Genomic DNA, 18566 nt, shown 5'->3' with positions numbered 1-18566 from the left:
ATATAAATATTTTTCTTGATGAATATTTCAAAAAGTAAATATAACCCCACGACACCATTTTATATTGTGGTGATAATATAGTCTTTGTTTTTCATAATAAATAAAAAATCAAACTTTCATTATGGCTAACATATCTGCACGTGGCCTTCCCATTAGTAATGATCACCCTCATTTTTTCAACATATATTTAATAATAATAATTATAATAATAAATTGCAGATAAATAGTGCTCGGGTTGAGGAGTAATAGAGTGTAACGTTTGGACTAATATTGGTGGCTCCGTGTTAACTGCTGACCCACAGGTGGTCGTCGGTTCACTTTAACGCCGCGTGAAATTATTTGTTTTTAAACATCTAATTTAAAGAGGATCATTTCAACCACGTCCGCATTGATTTTAATTTTCACATTAGCCTCTATTAACGCAAACTAATTAATAAGTGTGTGTCACGTAAACGACGATAACCAGATTAAGGCTTCGGTTTTGCTGTAGGCCCCGTTAAAGATGCTCCCAGGCCTGAATATTAACACAGTCCGCTGATTTACATTCATCCTGAGATCCTTCAGTCTGTCAGTGTGAAGAATAACGGACGGGCCTAAAGACGACTGTTCATTTAAATAAATAAAAAAAAATATTTTCCCAGTGTTGATCCCAGGTCAGCCCTTTCTCCTCAAAAAAAATCCCTTTAAATGATTCTCTTCATCAGACAAAAAAAAAAAAAAATCAAAATGCAACAGATGTCTGTCACGTGAGCTGTCAAAACACGTCAAGACACGAGGCCAAGTTGTAATTTAATTTGCAACATTTTTATTAACATTTCTTTTTGAGTCACATAATGAAAAAGAATTGAACTTGGCACGCTACATTTTTTTTTTTTTTTTATTCTTTCACTTGACGATTTTGTGCATATATTTAAATAAAAGTTATTCACTTCGTGAAAACATTTAAAGAAGACAACTGAAGGTTATTACATTTGTCTGAAAATGTACCTTGACTTTCTCTCTGGAAGAGACCAAATTGCTCAGTTTAAAAAAAAAAAAAGAAAAAATTCTTGTTTTGCTCGCTGCATTTTTTTTTTCTTACTGATTTTTTTTTACTTTTTTCACATTGCTCGGAGAATCAGTTGCAGAATCGTCTTTGTCATCCTCTGAAGCTTTATCCCAAAAAATGTCCCACGGCTCTGTCCAACACTCGCTTTATAGTTTGTCCAAGCTTTTAGCATTGGTGAGGATTTCCCTCGCTAGTCTCCACGTCTGCTTCGCAGCAGCCTCCAGGGCCGAGTGAGGCTTTCCCTGAAACAAGTCCAAGTTTGGCAAGAAGTAGTGGGGACATCTGCGGCACTGCAGACAGGAGATGAGCTGCAGCAGGATGCCGTTCAGTCGGTCCCCGAGGCAGGACTCGTCCCAGTCGGTCTCCCTCGGGTGCTTCTCGCACTCGTACAGCAGCAGGGTCTTCATGTGGTAGTTTTGCAGCGGCTGGCCCGGCAGCTCCAGGTGGCGGTCCCGCAGCGTCTTCAGCACGGACAGACACTTCTTCCTGCAGCCGGCCATGAGCAGCCGGTTCTCGGCCTCGCTGAACTGCAGCACCCAGGCGTCGCTCTCCGCCGAGCTCTGCTTCCCCGTCAACGAGTAGCACTCCTTGGAGAGGAGGTTGAACCCCTCGGCTTTCACTTCCGCCACCCGGTTCGGACCGGGCCAGGGGATGTGGGGCATGGGCCACTGCGCCGCGCTCCGAGGCCAGATCCCGGTGCACTTGAACGCCGGGGTGATCTGCACCACGTACCTCTCCCTGATCCGCAGCCTGACCTCGCTGGTGTCCGCCACCATCTTCACCACGTCGCGGTAGCTGCACTTATCCACGGCCTGCGCCACCAGGGTCTGAAACCTGGAGCGGATCTTGCGGGCCGATAGGTAGCCCGAGGCGGTGATGAACTCGACCCACAGCGACATGCTCCGTTTGCGGCCGTCGCTCAGCTTCAGCACCGCGCAGCCGGGCAAGGAGCCGTCGTCCACGAAGTTGAACACCCCCATCTGGTTGAGGTAGAGCACCACCTCGAACTCGTTGGGGGAGATGACCTCCATCCCCTCGTAGCGCGCGTCGATCTCGCTGAGGGAGCTGATGAAGCGGGGCTCCTGCACCTCCACCTCCTTCAGGACATCCGACACCACTTTGCAAACCTCCCGTATGGTCTTCGCAATGGCCGCTTTGCGCGCTTGGCACCGCTCGTTGTGGTATTTGTTGAGCTGGTAAACCAGCTTCGCCTGCGTCGCGATCATGTTCGGGCAGAGGTCCGGGCTGTACACCGGGGAGTCGCAGTAAGTTGACGGATCCAACGCTTACCGGTCACGCCAGAGGCAAAACGCTTCCCCGTGCAGGAAAAAAAAGTGTGTGATCACAAAAAAAAAGAGAGAAAAAAGAAAGAAAGTTGTTTGGCTTTTTTTTTCTCGCAGCGGATGGACGTCAGTGCGAGGAGGAGGAAACGGATAGGGATGCTACTGGTATTAGCCTGCTAAATATCAGTCCAAGTCATGAGCACTTCCAGCACCGCTAGGTAGATTCATATTCAGGTTCTGCTGGGGGGGGGAGGTGGAGGGCTGTGAGGTCACCATCCGTGTCCAGGGCTGCAGACGCTAAAGGTTAAAAACATCTTCTGCACTCATCTCCTCTCTCCGTATTTCTCTCCTCTCTGCCCCCGCTCACTATTTCGTCCACACTCAGCTGTGAGCTGGACTCGTGTACTTTATGAATGGTTCCTTTAGCAAGAGTGAAAAGGGGGCCGGGCTTCTCCCCCTGCAATCATGTGCAGGAGCTGTCAGTGCGGCCAGCCAATCAGAGCGCGAGGAGCTCCAGTCCGCCTCGGCGAGCATCGGGGCGCGCGCGGAGGCTCCAGTGTCCGCTGCTCCACCAGTTCGGCACAGGGGAGGAGAGAAAAAAACACGCAAACCAGTAGGTGTATGCGGGTAGACTCCGGTGTGCACCCTCGGAGACATCCAGCAGAAACGCTTTTTTTCCTCCATTCTTTGCGCGTAAATGTTCTGCGGATTAGGAGTGTAGGCAAAGTGTGAGTGACAGCCTCTAACTTTAGACTATCCTGCAGATAAGTCTCCTTTTATCCCCTCTCTGCGTTTTTAATTCAATGTATTTTTTGTGTGTTTTTCTTCCTCCTCTTTGAAAAGCTGTAATCGAAGCGTTTTTCTCTCTCTTTTCATTGACAGCGAGTCTCATTTGTTCTCATGCATTACGCAGCATGTCCCACTTCTGTCACGCAAAGTCTGAATATGTATAACCTACATCTGGCTTTGCTCTTCTTTCAGTTAGACTTCTACGACGAGGTCGGCTGACATTATTCGTAAATTAAATTAAAAACTGGAAAAACCGAACTCAACTCATGCCAGTCTTATTTTAACTAACTCTCCCTATTTAAGACCAGTTCTATGTTTATTCAGGGGGAAATCATTGTTGGTGATTGTGTTTATATCATATCCCTGTGAAATTATATGTATTTTTCTAAACTATAAAATGCTGTTGAATGTGTTTTTTTTATAATTATGTTAATGCGTATTTAAAATGGTGAATGTGTCGCGTGCACCTGCAGCTTATAGGCTCAGACGAGCTTGAATTATGAGTGAAAACATCAGACAAATGAACGTCACTGAGATCCACCTGATGAGCTTTAAATAATATAATATATTTACATTTTGTTGAACATTTAATGTTCACAGTCGATATTTTGGATCGGGTCAAATAATTGTAAACTAGGCGTGTGTCCGCGGCTTCTCTCTCTCTCACACACACACGCGCACGCGCTCACGCGCGCACTGCTTTGCCCGCGGGTTCATCGCCGGGAACCTTGTCCATGCTGAATAATTGAAGCGCGGGTCTCTCCGACGTTGTAATTGAAGTCGCGTTGTCACCCAGACTTCATGTTGGAGGGCTGAAGAAGCCATTACTTTCTCCCGCAGACACGCGGCTGCGGCGCGAGACACATTCAGACATGGAGGCATGCTGGGAATAAATATATATTTATATAAAAAAACCCGCAGTGTGAAATGTTTGTGCGGAGTGTTGTTGCTGCCTGTTTGCAGCCTTTTAACACGCGTCCGCACTTAACGAGGTCGCGCTCGTTCTGGACGTTTGGCGCAAAATTACACGGCGCTAATTGGGCATTTTCTGCTCTCCAGACTTCAGCTAAATACGCCTTTTAATTTCCAAACCCGTCACTTATTCATTCCACATAGCATGGCGACATAATGTCTATGTCGTTCAAAAATTCCTGTAATTTTAGAAAAAGAAATCGGCCTATATATGAGAGGATAAGTTCGCCTATAGGTGCCTTATGGAAAAAATGTCGCCATATTTTCTCTGCAACCTCATTTCAGACGACCGGGCTATTTCTATGCAAATAAAATATGCATGACACTTGTTACAGAAATAATTCAACATAATGGAGACTATTGATTCAGCCGTGATTTCCAGAAACCCATTTACTGATATGGAGTAGCCAAGTATGCGAGGGAAGTGAGCCACAAACATTTCAGAAAAGGCAAAGATGAATGACCCCCCCCCACCCATAGTTACCACATCTTCTGGACTTCATCATGTTGCCTTTTTTTTGCAAGCCATGATGAGACTTTAAGGAGTGTCGAGTAAGTTATGATAAAACAATGTAGAATTTATTATTCAGTTCAGTTTGGAGGACCTGCTGAATATTTGAGCCGATGTCAACAAGTTAAAAGGCATTAAATCAGATTTACATGGGATTGCATCATATTTGTTCTTTTTATATATTGTATTTTAAACCGTTTGACAAGGATGTAATATTCTGCACAGGTTCGACTCTGCAGGGTTTGTTTGCCCATCTAGAATAATAAAATTACCTCTGAGTCTCCACAGAGGAAAAACATTCACAGGGAAACATAAGTTGCTTCTTTCTCATGTGAATTTAATGCACAAGCCACTAAATGAACACGCAGCTTCTTTTTGGATTTTCTCCCTGGAAACGGAGTGTGGAGAGAACTGTGGCAAGACGAGCAACAGCTCACTTGGCAGCCTCGACTTATTGGGAAATTTTAAAGAAACGTTTAACTGACATTTGGCGTTCCTTCGCTCCCTATCATGCGCAAATGAAACGTTATTTAGCAGACGGACAATAAATGATTAATAATTGTCCGGCTCTTTGATTTTCTCCGTGACTGTTTGTTATCAAGCTCACCGCTCCAGAGAGATGAATTGACGCTACTTGGAGAGCAAGTGTCCAAATATTATGAAGGACGTGCTAACAGTAGTTTAATGACCACGCAGGCTTTTATAGAGACGTCGTGAATCTGTTTTGGCGCATCTGTGAATCTCAGCGTCCGTATTCATTTTGTATTACAATTTAGAAAGGACTGGAAACAGAGGATTTAATTCACCCTGTCCATTCTGCCCGTTTAAATTGAAGGACCTCAGTAAACTGCATGTGTGTGTAAGTTTCATGTGCCGTACCGTTCATAGGTGGAAAAGGACATCTGGGAGCAACTTTTAGGAGTATTTGGAATATTATCTTGTTTTTGTAATGTATTTATATGTATGTTTTCCCATGATTTCACCCCATAGTAAGAGTATTTATAAATATTTAATGACAAAAGTCACCTCACTTATTCATCCACTGCTACTTCTTTGTGCCCTTTATCTCCTGAAAACGTTCCGAATGGATCCTAAAGAGTTCCCCCCTGGTTTATATTGACTGGAGGGAAGATCAGGGGCCTGTCAGAGAGCTCTTTGATCTGAGTCTGTGTGACGACTCCACAGTGATCCCCTCACCAGCACAAAACAGTGTCCATGCCTGTGCAAATCTCTGCCAGCTGATGACTAACCTCAATGCCTCTTATCTTTTGTTTTTCCTCTTCTTCTGTCCTTGCTCCGTCCGTCTTTTATTCTTCTTTTCCCTCCGCTCTCCTACCAGATTACGCTGAGTACCCCCAGGTGGCTCATTGCTGTGTGCACTCTGCTCTTTCCTTAACGCGGTTCACAATTAGCAAAACAACCTACGTACCAACATATTTGGTCGTTTTATGGTGAATGTAAAATGTTTGTGGTCGATCTACTTGTTGAATCTTTAATCTGGATTGCGAGTCTCCTGATGTGATTCACAACATAGCTGCAGAAAGCCACATTAACACCGACCTTGGTGCTCGTAATGCATCTCTAAATGTAATGGCTGCTCGTCGGCATGATATTTGAAGAAGACAATAGAAAGAACGGGTGTGTTGAAGCAGAATGTGCAACAGTTTCCTCGCTGTGTCTTCGTGAGCTGGTGTACTTTGTAATTCCAAGTGATAAGGGAGGGGGGAGGGCGGTGTCCAAGCATTTTTAGGTAGTGTTCTTTTTGCCTTTTCCTTCCTCTGGAAACACGATAGGTGCTGGGGAAAGCGTCTCACTACCTAACAAAACCTCGCACACATCCAGCGTCATGGGCACATGTTTTTTTTCATGCTTTTGTTCACACATTTTTGTTTGCTGCCTCCCCAAACCCCGACGGACCCAGCTGCTCCCCCCATAAAGGGCTCAAAGAAAATCATCGCAGGCAACTAATTGCCCGGAAGGCCCCTGCATCTGCTCGGCAGATAGCAGAACCGATGAAGTCGAGGAGCAGATGTGTGTATGTACTTGTGTGCGTGTTTAGCAGCTCCCTCTCTGTGTTTAGACGCAAGCCATCAATATTGCATGTGGAGTTATTGTTGCACAGCCAGTTCTAGAGACTACTAATATTGCATGAATGAGGAAGTGAAATTCGCTTTGCTTGCAGCTGATTGGTTAAAAGAAATGGCAGCATTAATCTGATTGGAGGAACCGTCCCATAGCTCTCTGTTGCACTCTTGAGTGTGCTATAAACTATTCCTGTGTCCTGGTAGCAAACTATTTACTCACTCTAACTGTGGTTTGAGTATGTAGTTTATTCACAGTGGCAAAAATATATATATATACTAGAAAAAAAAAGCAGGAATGCACATTAAAGTCAATCCATCACACACGGAAAATAAAAAAGCTGCTAACGGCAAGAACAAAAAATGAAAAATATTGAAGAGGATGGTGTGACTGTCTAAGCAACAGATAAAGAAATACAAAATAAGTTTTTTCAAAGTTGTAGGTATAGGTTTGCTCACAACTTGTGTACTCATGTCGGTATAAAATAAAGTACATGATGTTTACTTATTATTTATAGTATTAGTGTAAAGTTTGCTGCTGGGACACATTTAGGGAAAAACCAATGGATGGAGAAAAAATAATTTATTTATTAAAATTGCATCTTAATGTCAACAGGTCATTTTATTGGACTAGCAAAGCATGTTTAAATGACTTTAAAAAATCATGCAATAGTATGTTGCATCGATATACAGTATAACTGATGCAATAAGTATATTTAAATGTAAATATCAGGCCGTGTTAGAATTCCAACCCCCTGGTTTTCTTGTATGCAACACTCACTGTAATTGATGCAAGTTGGTCTGAATCCACAGTTTCCAAAAAAAGGTTTCAGCCAAAGGCCAGACAGAAAAAGTATTTGGGGAAGAATATCAGTAAATTGTCCCTAAAGGTCAGTGTCCAACATGGGACTATGCAATGATGAACCCCCCATTGAAAAGACATTGGTAACACTAATTAGCGGGGTGGTGACGGCTCCTTGGGGCGAGCCGGAGTGGCTGAATGGACGGTCACTCAGTCAAAGAAAACCACCCTGGTGTTATGTAGCAACCAGTCCCATATCGTTAAGCTCCCCCTAGAGTGTCAAACTGCCGGGCCCGCACCCCTCTCCTCCTCCTCCTCCTCCCGCTTGCTCCGCCAAACTCTCATGGTCACCAGGGACGACCTTCGGCTGCTGCTGCCAATCACAAAGAGCCATGGCAGCGAGGGGTCTCCGAGAGAGGAGCCTATTGATTTTCCAGTTAGAGCCTAAGTAGTGTGTGCTATAAGACTAACGGACAGCCCAAGCAGGTATGTCATTATCTATGAGCCCAAGGAAACGGATGCCCTCTCTCTCACTCATTCATATCGGCCTCCTTCGCTCCCTCGTCCCTCTCCTTCATGCCGCTCCGCCACGCGTTCCCGCCGCTCTCCTTGTCCGCTCTGACAGAGTGCATCCTGGGATGGTCAATAAATCGCTCAGCCGCACCACAACAACAGCGGGCGGAGTGATGGGTTGGGATGACCTTCTCTCTTTCTTTCCCCTCTTTCCTTCACTCTTTCACTGTCTGCCCCCCTTCCCCCTCGCTTGCCAGGTACAGTAATTATAGCACCTGTGAGACACAAGACCATTTCCTTAACGGGAGACGGACTCGTTAGCATCAGGGCCGTCACGTGTTCCTCTAGGATTTTCCCCATTTCCTGGAATCCTAAACATCCAGGGTCAGTTTAATCTCCAGCATCATTCCCCACAGCCCACTTTGACCCATCCAGTCATCAGGAAACCCAATTATTATCATGCCGCTCCCCTCGATTTGCCTCGCCGCTTATGTCAAGTCACAGTCCGAGCTCGACGTAAAGACATGTGCAAACAATTACAAATTATTTAAGCCAATTAGAGGAGATGAGTCCAAATAAAGGTTTAAGGCTTCCTGAAGTGAGTTTCTGTTCCCCAGTAGAGCCGTAAAGTCACGTTACCTTCTTTACGGTCTCTTTATCTATCGCTCTCTCTGCCTCCCTAACGGGAAATGCATATGCACACTACCTCCTCTCACTTCTGACCCTCAGACCACATTGATGGTCGTGATATAGTCTCTCATATTACACTCCAGTTGTTTGAGTGAGGTTATATCAGCGATGATTAACTCATTCTGTAGGGATGAGGTCAGCGGTCTCCTGGCCAGATGTTGGGTGTTTAAGAATGATGGAGGAAGACATGTTAATAATGGGCCTCAGAGCTTTGAAGCAACCAAGATACTGACTCATCCTTTTTGCTTCTGGCCCGTATCTGTTGTACTCTTTATTTGTCAGATATCCTCTGGTGTTTGGCCATTCTCAGACTGACACAGAAAGATTACTGTTGACTTTTTTGTGCTTCGAGCAATATATGTAATATAGTCGGTTATATCGTAGAGAAGGCAGACGTCTCTGAGGCTAAAAACGAGCCAACCCAACACCAAAACAACCTAGATTTATTACCAGAAAAGTACGGTAAGATGAAAAATATTTATTTATGATTTTCAGACGAATTGTCCCTTTAACTTTTTTTAAATGTAGCGCCATCATCAGGCCAACATTTGAATGTATCCAATATTTTGCTTCTTCAAAACAAATGACATTCTCTTCAGCCTCGGCTGTACTTTTGGTTCAAATGAACAAATGCTAGCGTGCTAACATGCTCAGCTAAGATGGTTAGCATGGCAGACATTATACCTTGTTAGACCTTCTTTTTTTTTTTTACCCTCGATGAGAGGTGAACCGTGTGCAGAGCAGCCTGATGAACCTCTGCAGCGACGGTAACCAGGTAGGACAGGTCGAGGAAAGACGATTGCCACATTGGCAATCACATAAAGAACCATTAGACACTGTCATCCTGCCACCTAATGATGACTAATGTCTCCCTTTCAACTGCTCTCCCCTCAGACGCAAGCACCCAAACAACAAGCCCGTCTCTCCTCACTTATAAACATGCGTGGCCTCCCTCTATCCCCCTGTTTGTGACCTGACTTTGGACCTTAACACGACCACGGCCCGAGACCTGGCCCACACTTAACCAAGCACCTCCAGACAAAGAGCTGCCACCCCCTCTTTGCACCTGAGCCTAGCCCCTCCATCATGCTCCATCTCTGGGCTTGACTGGGGCAGTCAGGGGGGCAGGTGCCTCCCCTCCCTCCCTTTGATTGATCCCCTCTCTCCATCATTTATTCCCTTCGTCTGCCTCTGACACGGAGTGTCAAAGGCAACACACCAGCCTGATGGATAGACCTGTTTATGGATGCCAGTCTGCCTGGTAGGCTACTGATATTACAATCAGCACCTGTGTACCTGCTGTTCACACAAGCCTCGCTTATTCAGCCGAGGTCAGAGAAACACCCAGCTCCAATTGAAAGATCGATGCCCGGCCCGGCTTTTTGGAAATTGGAATTGTAAATGTGGTCTTGTTTTGTCAGAAAGGTCCGCGCTGCATTTCAGATGATAAAACTAGATCCACATGTCGAAGACTTCCAGAAAATATGTGCCTTGTTGGGCTTCCTTTTATCTGTGTTTCTAATTGTAGAATGCCTCATAAATACAAAGGTACAATGACAGGATATCATGTGTATCATAGCTGTTAATTCTCAAGAAATCAAGAGTGATTCTAACCAGATGTATTGGATTTAATAAAGAAAGAAGATAGCATTGATGCGTCCTCTGTGTAAAGACATCTCAGAGAGCAGAATGTTACATCGCTGAATTCTTCTGCCTCCATCGCCATTATGGTTAATGACCCATCCAGTCTGGTTGAAATGGCGCATCCATGGGGACATTCTGCAGATTACTTACTCATCCAAGACTCCTTTTGTAGCAGACATCAGCACAACCGAGCTTTGTTTCGGCTCCGGAGACGCAAGACTGGAGGAATGGATGCCGTTTGAATGAACAGATGATGAAGTCAAATCGAAGAGTAAATACACCTTTCATGGCCTAACTTCTCTAAACCGCTGATTGCAATAACGATAAAAGATGATGCGCTTCAAATTGTAATTATAGTGAGCTACATAATTATCACCAACTCTGTTTTAGCTTCTTTCAGCTAATTGTTTTGCTTTTAAACGTTGAGTTCTCACCCCTCTTTAATCAGCATCCTTTCCAAATGCAGCAGGCGGGTCATTGTGTATTCTATTATAAACACACTGCTCACTGTCCGCCCAGCACTACATTGTGGACTGAAACTGGCTGAAGCCTGTTAACATTCCGCAGTGTGAGAGACGGAGATTTTCAGACCAAAAATGAGCTTCTAGGAGACCCAATATTAAACTTCCATTCATCATGTGGCCAAAGCACAACTGCAAATTAATAATAATACTGTTCAATGTTTACTGGATGTGTATATAACTTTATTTTACATTTATGTTTACCAACTTTATAAGGTGATATGTCAAAGTTTGCTTTTAGAGCTTGTTCTGCCTAAAGAAATCAATAATTTCTGCCTTTAGTCATGTCAAGTCAGTTTAATATATGTAGCTGAAAGGCAGAAATTACAGTCTGTATATACGACACCCTCTAGCCTCTGATGGATAAACTCCATCCCCCAAACAATCAGGAAGTATCTTCTCTACAACCACAAAGGGCATAGATAATAGATAGTTATCTACCAAACACATCTACGTGAATCCTGCTGTACTAGTTGAATTGCTTCTCAATGGATCTGCCTTCAGAGTAATGAAGAATCTCAGTCATTGAATCCACTGTATTACAGTCGTAACTCAAAACGCTCGTCTCTGATAAACCTGTAGCTCCAATTGAGTCACCTTCCAATCCTCCAAAGTCTCCGCAGCCATTCCTTTGAGACCCATTCTCTCCCTCTTCTTTTAGTCGGGACAACCAAACCCCAACTCCCCAAGAGAGGGTGTACTTTTCACCCCACACCCACTTAAGCTGGTGACAATAGCCGGATTAGAAAAGAATTTACTTCAGCGAAGCCCCGCACCAAACCCCCCCCCCCTCAAAAAAGCCTATCCATCACTAAATGGCAAAATGAGAGATTGAAGGAAAGCGGGGAGAATGCGATAGGAGCCGGTCAGCGATCTTAACCTGTGTGATGTTTGCCGTGGCGGCTTATAGGGGGAGTGGAGGGCCAATAGCAGCGGGGCTAAAAACACCTCCTGCGCTTCAGCGGCAGCTCTGGGCTGTCTCATTGATTTTCTGAATGTCGGTGAAAAGCATATATAGTCTTTTACTCTTTTCCTGATGTGCGAGTGTTTGCTGATGAGCATGACGAACCAAGGAATGTATTTAAGCCCTTTCAGTGCAGGTGCCCTGCAGCACTATGAAGGTCTTATACCGTGTGTAGCTACCGGTGTCTGAGGAGTGCTTTTTATATTGTGCACTATGTCCCAGTTAAAGGTTTCCAACGTGCATCGGGATAACGCAAAGACAGCGGAGAGGATCTCCTCGATTTGGGGACGTCTGCTGCATTTCACAGCCCTCTTCCCTTCTCTCATGTGGCCTTATCCAGCCTTTGTTCCCCATCACCTTTGAGCCTCTAACTCTGCCCTTTGTGGGCCCGGTCTAAGCTGTGATGGGGTAAAAAAATAGGAAGCCCTGATCTTGAATATATATAACAGGCAGAGCCATAGTATATACTTTGGCATCTGAGAATGCTATCTCAGCCAAAATACAACACTTTTGTGTTGAAAAAGGCTTATTTACTGAGGTTATGTCATATTGTAATTAATGAATTCCATGTTTGTGTGTTTGCCTTCTACTGACACCATTAGTGTTTAGTGTTGCCGCTCCAGTATCTCATATTGTGTCGGGGGCCTTCCGAGGCTTTGGTCCTTATCGCTTAATGCCCAAAGGCTGAATGTTTAATGAGTTAATTCACTGAATCTTAACTTCTCTACCAATTAACCCGGCGACCACTGCAGCATTTCCCTAAATCCACACAGACCTCTCATTGTTCCCACTTCAAAAAGGCTAAGCAGTGGAGGAAAGGGAAGGAGAAAAGGCTAACCTGTTAGCAAACACTGAATAGGGCCGAAAGAGGGGTTTAATCCTCATTAGGCTGAATTCAGACTAAGTGGCCCCACTGATCCTCTCAAAGGGGACTTTCTTCAGCGAGTGCAAACTCTTACGGGGGGGACGTTTAGGACCGAGTGCTTTGAGCCTTGAGGTTTCATAACCTGCGCTTGCTGCAAGCTGGGCTTGTTTATTTTTGCTTTAGTTCTCTCACACTCCAGCACAGCTTCTTAGTTGTGTTTATTTCTTTTTACCTTGTAGTTTGTTTGACTTCCCTGCAGGCAAACAGGTCTTACATGTGACCACTGATTACATCTTGAATTAGTTACATGCTGGTTGAACATTTGTGGCTGTCTTGGCTACTTTTATTGAAGCCTGTTGATAATGCATCCAATATCCTGTCAGCATTGTCTGCTCTTACTTGTAGAAACATGCTATGAATAATGGAGAATATACTTTTGGGACTGCTTATTATTGTTATTAAAACATAAGTTTGACATTTTGGGAAATCTGCTTATTCACTTATTTGCTCAGAATTAGATTAGAAGATAAATACCACTCTCCGTCTGGAGGGACTTGGCTTTTGGAGCCGGTTCAGGTCCTGCACGGACCAGGTGTGAAGCTGTAGAGCTGCCAGTTCACATCCTCGGAGCTGCTGAGGTGCCCTTGAGCTAGGAATTGAACCGCTGATGCATGTGTGCGTTTGTTTGTGTTAATCAAGAAAAAATAACGGAATGAAAGAAAATAATTTCCCCAAGAGGACCAATCAAGTACATTATTTTTGTTATTATTAATATCAATATTCAGCTAATTAGCATAGCTTAGCATGACTGCTACCACTGGCTTTGTTCAAAGGTAACAAAATGCACTTACAAAACGTATTAATTAACGAGCTACATTTTTTTAATCGGTACCAAAACCAGAGTATAAAAATGACCAATGAAGGTGGTATCAATCTTTTCATCATCAATGAGGTAAACATTTCCCAAAGAATTTTTCAAAAAGTGATTTTTGGCTGCTCATTTGTCTTCATTAAGGTCTAGAACTTTTTCTACATTTGAGTATTGCTGCTCGCCCTGCGACGCCGCTGCCACAGCTCAACAGTCACATGACTTAAACGGAGGCGGCGTCGAGGCCGGCTGGTGAAATCACGCTCTTGCTGAGGCACAAAGGCTACAGGAGAACTGCTGGAGTGTGAAAGTAGAGTCATGTGGCTGCACTGTCTCAAAGTCATATGATTCCAGGTTCTTACGGTGAGCGAGCATTGATTTCCTCTTGAATGACTCGCCTGTTTTCACCCCGAGCTCGGCCTCCAAGCAGCGACTCCCCAACCACACACGTCGACCTGTAATCTGATTGAACCACGAGGTGCATCTTTACCAACAAATATATTGACGCCTCTCTCCGTCCCTCTTTCCGGTACAGTACTCTCCGTCCCTCCTACTCCCTCCTCCCGATCTATTTTTTTTTCTGGCCATCACTCAATCTCAAAAGCAAAATCTGTCTTAATTGGCTCCAGAGGGCTCTTGGAGGCTTTGTGTCAACGGTGATGAGGGTCCTGATTGGTCCAGAGGCACAGGCAGCCAACAGACCCTTGTTAGTGATGTCGGGGCCCTTTGCTTGCTCGTTAGTCCGATGAACTCATTTACTGATGGGGAGTGACAAGGCCTCGTTTACCAGCGTGGAACAGAGGATGGTGGGGGTGGAGGAGGGGGTGGAGAAGAGGAGGACTATGGGTAAGGAATACAGAGGGTAGGATTATGAGACATGTAAAGTATACGTTTGTGGATGCACCAGGCGAGAGGATCAAAAAGCCCTTAAATGTCAGCTTGTGTTTGTGATTTCTTTCTCGTTTGCCGCTTGCAGTAAAACTGCTGCGTCAGCGTCTCGCTTGTTGGCGATGGCTCGATCCTGCGGTCAGTCGAGTGAGGAAGAGTCACAAACGGCATAGCTCTGATGTAACTATACGTAGCGGGTTGCTTGAACAAGAAAAGTAGAGTCTCATTTAAGTGAAGTCTGCAGCCTTGGTCCATTGTGTGTATTTAAAAGTCAGTTTGTGTTTTTCATGGGGAAATGAAAAGCAACCGCTACATGCTGATAAGTCCACAGTTTTTAAAAAAAAAATGTATTTATTTTGTATGAATTCTAACTAGTTCTCCCAACACCGCTTGTCCCTCGTCTCCGTCTTTTGATGTTGATGGATCACCACTCTTCCTCCCGCTCATTAATTTCATCACCTTATCTCCCACACCACTTCATTTGACCAAAAGGTAATAATAAATCCCTCATCCATTATCCTTTAACTGAGGCAGCCATGCGGAAATACTTAATAACAGGCAACAAATTGAACTTCAATCACCTCATTTTCCTTCAACGATGCAGCAGCACATTAAACACAACGAGCAAATATGCACACGCCACTTATCAAACCCCATTTATGTGCAGTTTATTTATTTATATCGCCCGTGTTGGTGTTGAAACTGATTTTTCAAGAAATATTTTGTCCCAAATTCGCATTTACTTTATTAGTAATTGGCGGTGGCTTGTGTGTGCTTCACCTCGAGTGTCTTATCAGCCCCCAAACACACACAGCCTCCGCCTGGCGACAGCGGAGTTGAGAGCCTCATCTATCTTGAACCAACGCTGCTGATAGTTTGTTGCTCCTCCAACTCTCCACTAATTGAGTGCGCTTTCTATGAAATTTCATCTGCGGTGTCACGATGTCGCCACTCCTGACTTTGCCCACGTTCCCGTCGAGGCGGTGGTTGGTGAAGGAGGTTTACTGGCGAGACCCGGCGGTGACGGTTTCTCTGTGCATGCGTGGTTCCACAGCCGGCCCCGGCCCCTCTTCATGTGTCCCTCTTCATTCCCGAGTCTTTTGGGCATCTTGACAGAGACAAACGACAGTGCTTCAGAAATGAGCAGCAGCCCGGCAGCACAAACAGGTTGAAAGAGGAGGAGGGAGAGACGGGGAGAAAGCGTTTGCAATCAAGACTAGTTCCTTTGTTTTCTGTTTGGCTGTGTCCTCTCGCGTGACGCTTTGAAATTGATCTCGGGGACACGCCAGACCTGAATCCGTGGATAATGTTCCACTTGAAATGGAACATCAATAAAACTGCTTTATTCCCAGCCGGTCGTGTTGACGTATGAGCTTTTGATCCTTTTTTATGCTCCCTGTCCTGCATCTACTGTCTCCTCCGACCTCCATCATTTTGTTTTTATCGTTTTTAAACTGAAACTTTGTTCAGATCGTAAAATATAAATGTGGTGTAAAAAATTCTTCTTCAGCTTCTGTGGCGTTCTCATCTCTCTGATCCACTCTCACTCTTCCTCACGGAGGATTGGACTTCCACACTATTGTAATCTGTCCAGACGTGGTCGTAACGGGGGGAGAACATTACAGCGCCGATAGTTTGTCACGCTTCTTGTCACCCGCTCAGCTTTTTCATCTGCGAGGGAAGGGCGCCGCCGATGGGGACAATGATCTCGGGGAACACAGGGTGCTATTTACAGCGTTCCAGGAGATTCATCGGTCCGGGCACAAATATGATATCTGGCTGCCTCCGCTACTGTCATATCTATCTGGAATCAGAGACTGCAACTTTATCACTGCAGGCATCCCTGGCATGTTCCTGACATCCATCTGGAGCTGTATGAGTGTACTCCTGGGGATGAGATGAGTCAACCGCTCCCTTTTGGAGGTGAAAGGTTACCCTCCAAGCGTTCGCTCATCGTTCACCTGAAAAACAGGGATTTCATTTATGATCAGATACAAGCAGAGAAGCTGATTTAAAAAGAAATAAATGAATGAAGATGACGCACTTCAATTTGTGTGGGCTTCTTGGCACGGTTATTTGATAGCCATCATGTCTGTCGGTGCAGAAAAGTAATCAGGCGTCTTCGCCTATTTGTCATCAAAAGTCAAGCTTGTAAGGGAGAAATGAGACGATGTGATTCATTATGGCCCTGTTACAAAATGTAGCTTTCAAAAAAAAAAAAAAAAACGTGGAAAATGTCCTCATATTAAAACATTTCAATTAATTTTTATGTATCTATTATATGACTTAAAAATAATAATATAATACGACCATATCTCAAAAGACATATCCATATTTTGCGTGTTGTCAAATAGAGAATGTTTAATTCAGTTCCTAATTAACTCTTTAATAAATAAGCTTTCTAAATACAATAAAAAAATATAATATAATATAAGTAATAGAAAGAATGGCTGTTACACTAACTTAGTGCAAATAGTTGTAATGAACCTGAGGATTTCTTTTTAAAGTATTTTAGCCTTCCTGACTGATAATAAACTGTTTTGCTGTAGTGCTCGGCTGCATCCTGGTAATGGCTTGTCTACAGGCTGCCGGTGACTCCTATAGTCATCCTGAGCCCCCGTTAAGGAAGATAGGAGGCAGGCACTGGCAGCCCCAGCCAGCTTCTCCAAGCCACTAATCCACATTTAATTGAACTCCAGAGACTTTGAAGTGAGTCGGTGATGCAGCCAGATCTTATTCCTCATAGAGTCAGCGGAGGAGAGTCTGTCCTCAGCTGGCTGGGGAAGGCCTCAGCTGGTCCCCTCTGCTGCCTCCTTCCTCCACGGCCTTTAATGAGCTCCTTTAACTTAACACTAGACCTAGCGCGCCGGCTCACATTTGAATATTTTTGATTAATAATGCCGCCTCTGAACTGTCCTCTGACAACCTGAAGTGTCCCCCTTCTTCTTTCTTTTTTTACCTTTCCACCGCATCCCTGTGCGCTCCTTGTCGGCGAACGCCTTTGAAGCTAAAAGGTTGAAACCGAAGCCTAGTTAACAAAGCAGTGCTAAGTAGGTTAGTAGAAAAATCTAAACGCTGGATTAGTAGGAGTGCGAATAACAGGGGCGGGGCCGAGCATCTGGGTCTGCAGCCATCAGGACAAGTCACTCTGACAGCCGCCCGAGTCTCCGTGGGGACAGATTAAGCTCATTTTTTAAATCTGGAGGTAGCAAACATAATATTGTTGACCCCTGTGTCAGTGTGGAAATGTAGTGTCTCCTCGGATGCTGAGCATAAAATAGGCTCTTGACCTCATTCATGTCACATCAAACCTTTAAACACTCTGTCTGTTCTCCATATGCATATATGTATAGATGGATATAGATGGCTAAAGATGGATATACATGTTTCTGAAAAGTCACCTGTATGTTGTAATATGGATTATCATTTAGTGAACTGAACACTTCCTTCACTCCTTCCAGCTGAATAGCGCCCATTCTCCTGCTGAAGGGATCTCTTTTTCATTGAGGCTGATCAATATAAGACATTAATCGTGCTGCTCAGGCCGTCGGGACATCACTGTGTGAAAAATGAACTAACCCGGCCTTCTGTCTGCTCCTCTTCCCTTCCCTTCCTCCCATCTCTTATGTCCTTCTCTCTCTTTCTCTTTTTATAATTTCCTTCCCCCCCCCCCCCCCCCCTCTCCTTCCTTGCTCTCAGATTCTAGCCTATACAGAAGGTCTTCATGGAAAATGGCTGTTCACAGAGATCCGAGCCATCTTTTCCAGACGCTACCTACTGCAGAATACGGCTCTGGAAATCTTCATGGCCAACAGAAGTAAGACGGCACCTGATTGTGACCTTAGAATGTGAAAACAACCACTGATGGGTATACATAAGGGCTTAATTAGTCATATTAGTCTGTTTGTAACAGTAACAGGGCACTCACAGTCTAGTTGTACTTCTGCTCCTTCTATAACCTTCACATGGAAACGTACAGCCTTATATTATTATGCTATCTTAGTTTTTTTAATTAAAAACAAAAAACAGCAGCAAAATGTCCTGATTCTATACATTGTGTATTCTTTAGATGAACTGAATCTAATTTAAATCCACATTTCCTGGTGTAGTGATAATGGAGATGTTCT

General features: G+C 44.4%; 2 protein-coding genes across 4 annotated transcripts in view; one reads left to right on the top strand and one right to left on the bottom strand.

Moving 5' to 3' along the window:
• lrba (LPS-responsive vesicle trafficking, beach and anchor containing) overlaps positions 1 to 18566 on the top strand; it is a 171081-nt gene that overhangs the window by 103101 nt on the left and 49414 nt on the right. For all 3 annotated transcript variants that reach the window (XM_084005725.1, XM_084005724.1, XM_084005726.1), the window contains exon 40: positions 18139 to 18256. In XM_084005725.1, coding sequence (XP_083861851.1) covers positions 18139 to 18256 — 118 coding nt within the window. The remainder of the gene's footprint in view (positions 1 to 18138; positions 18257 to 18566) is intronic.
• On the bottom strand, positions 845 to 2721 carry mab21l2 (mab-21-like 2). Its single transcript, XM_084005753.1, has one exon. The coding sequence runs from the start codon at positions 2272 to 2274 to the stop codon at positions 1195 to 1197; it is 1080 nt and encodes a 359-aa protein (XP_083861879.1). The 5' UTR covers positions 2275 to 2721; the 3' UTR covers positions 845 to 1194.

The sequence above is a fragment of the Eutrigla gurnardus genome, assembly GCF_963514095.1.
Source record: "Eutrigla gurnardus genome assembly, chromosome: 3".
Lineage (NCBI taxonomy): Eukaryota > Metazoa > Chordata > Actinopteri > Perciformes > Triglidae > Eutrigla > Eutrigla gurnardus.
This window is presented reverse-complemented; position numbering and strand designations above follow the sequence as displayed.

Coding starts and splice junctions, on each gene's coding strand:
- mab21l2 (XM_084005753.1), bottom strand. CDS start 2,274: ATGATCGCGACGCAGGCGAAGCTGGTTTACCAGCTCAACAAATACCAC.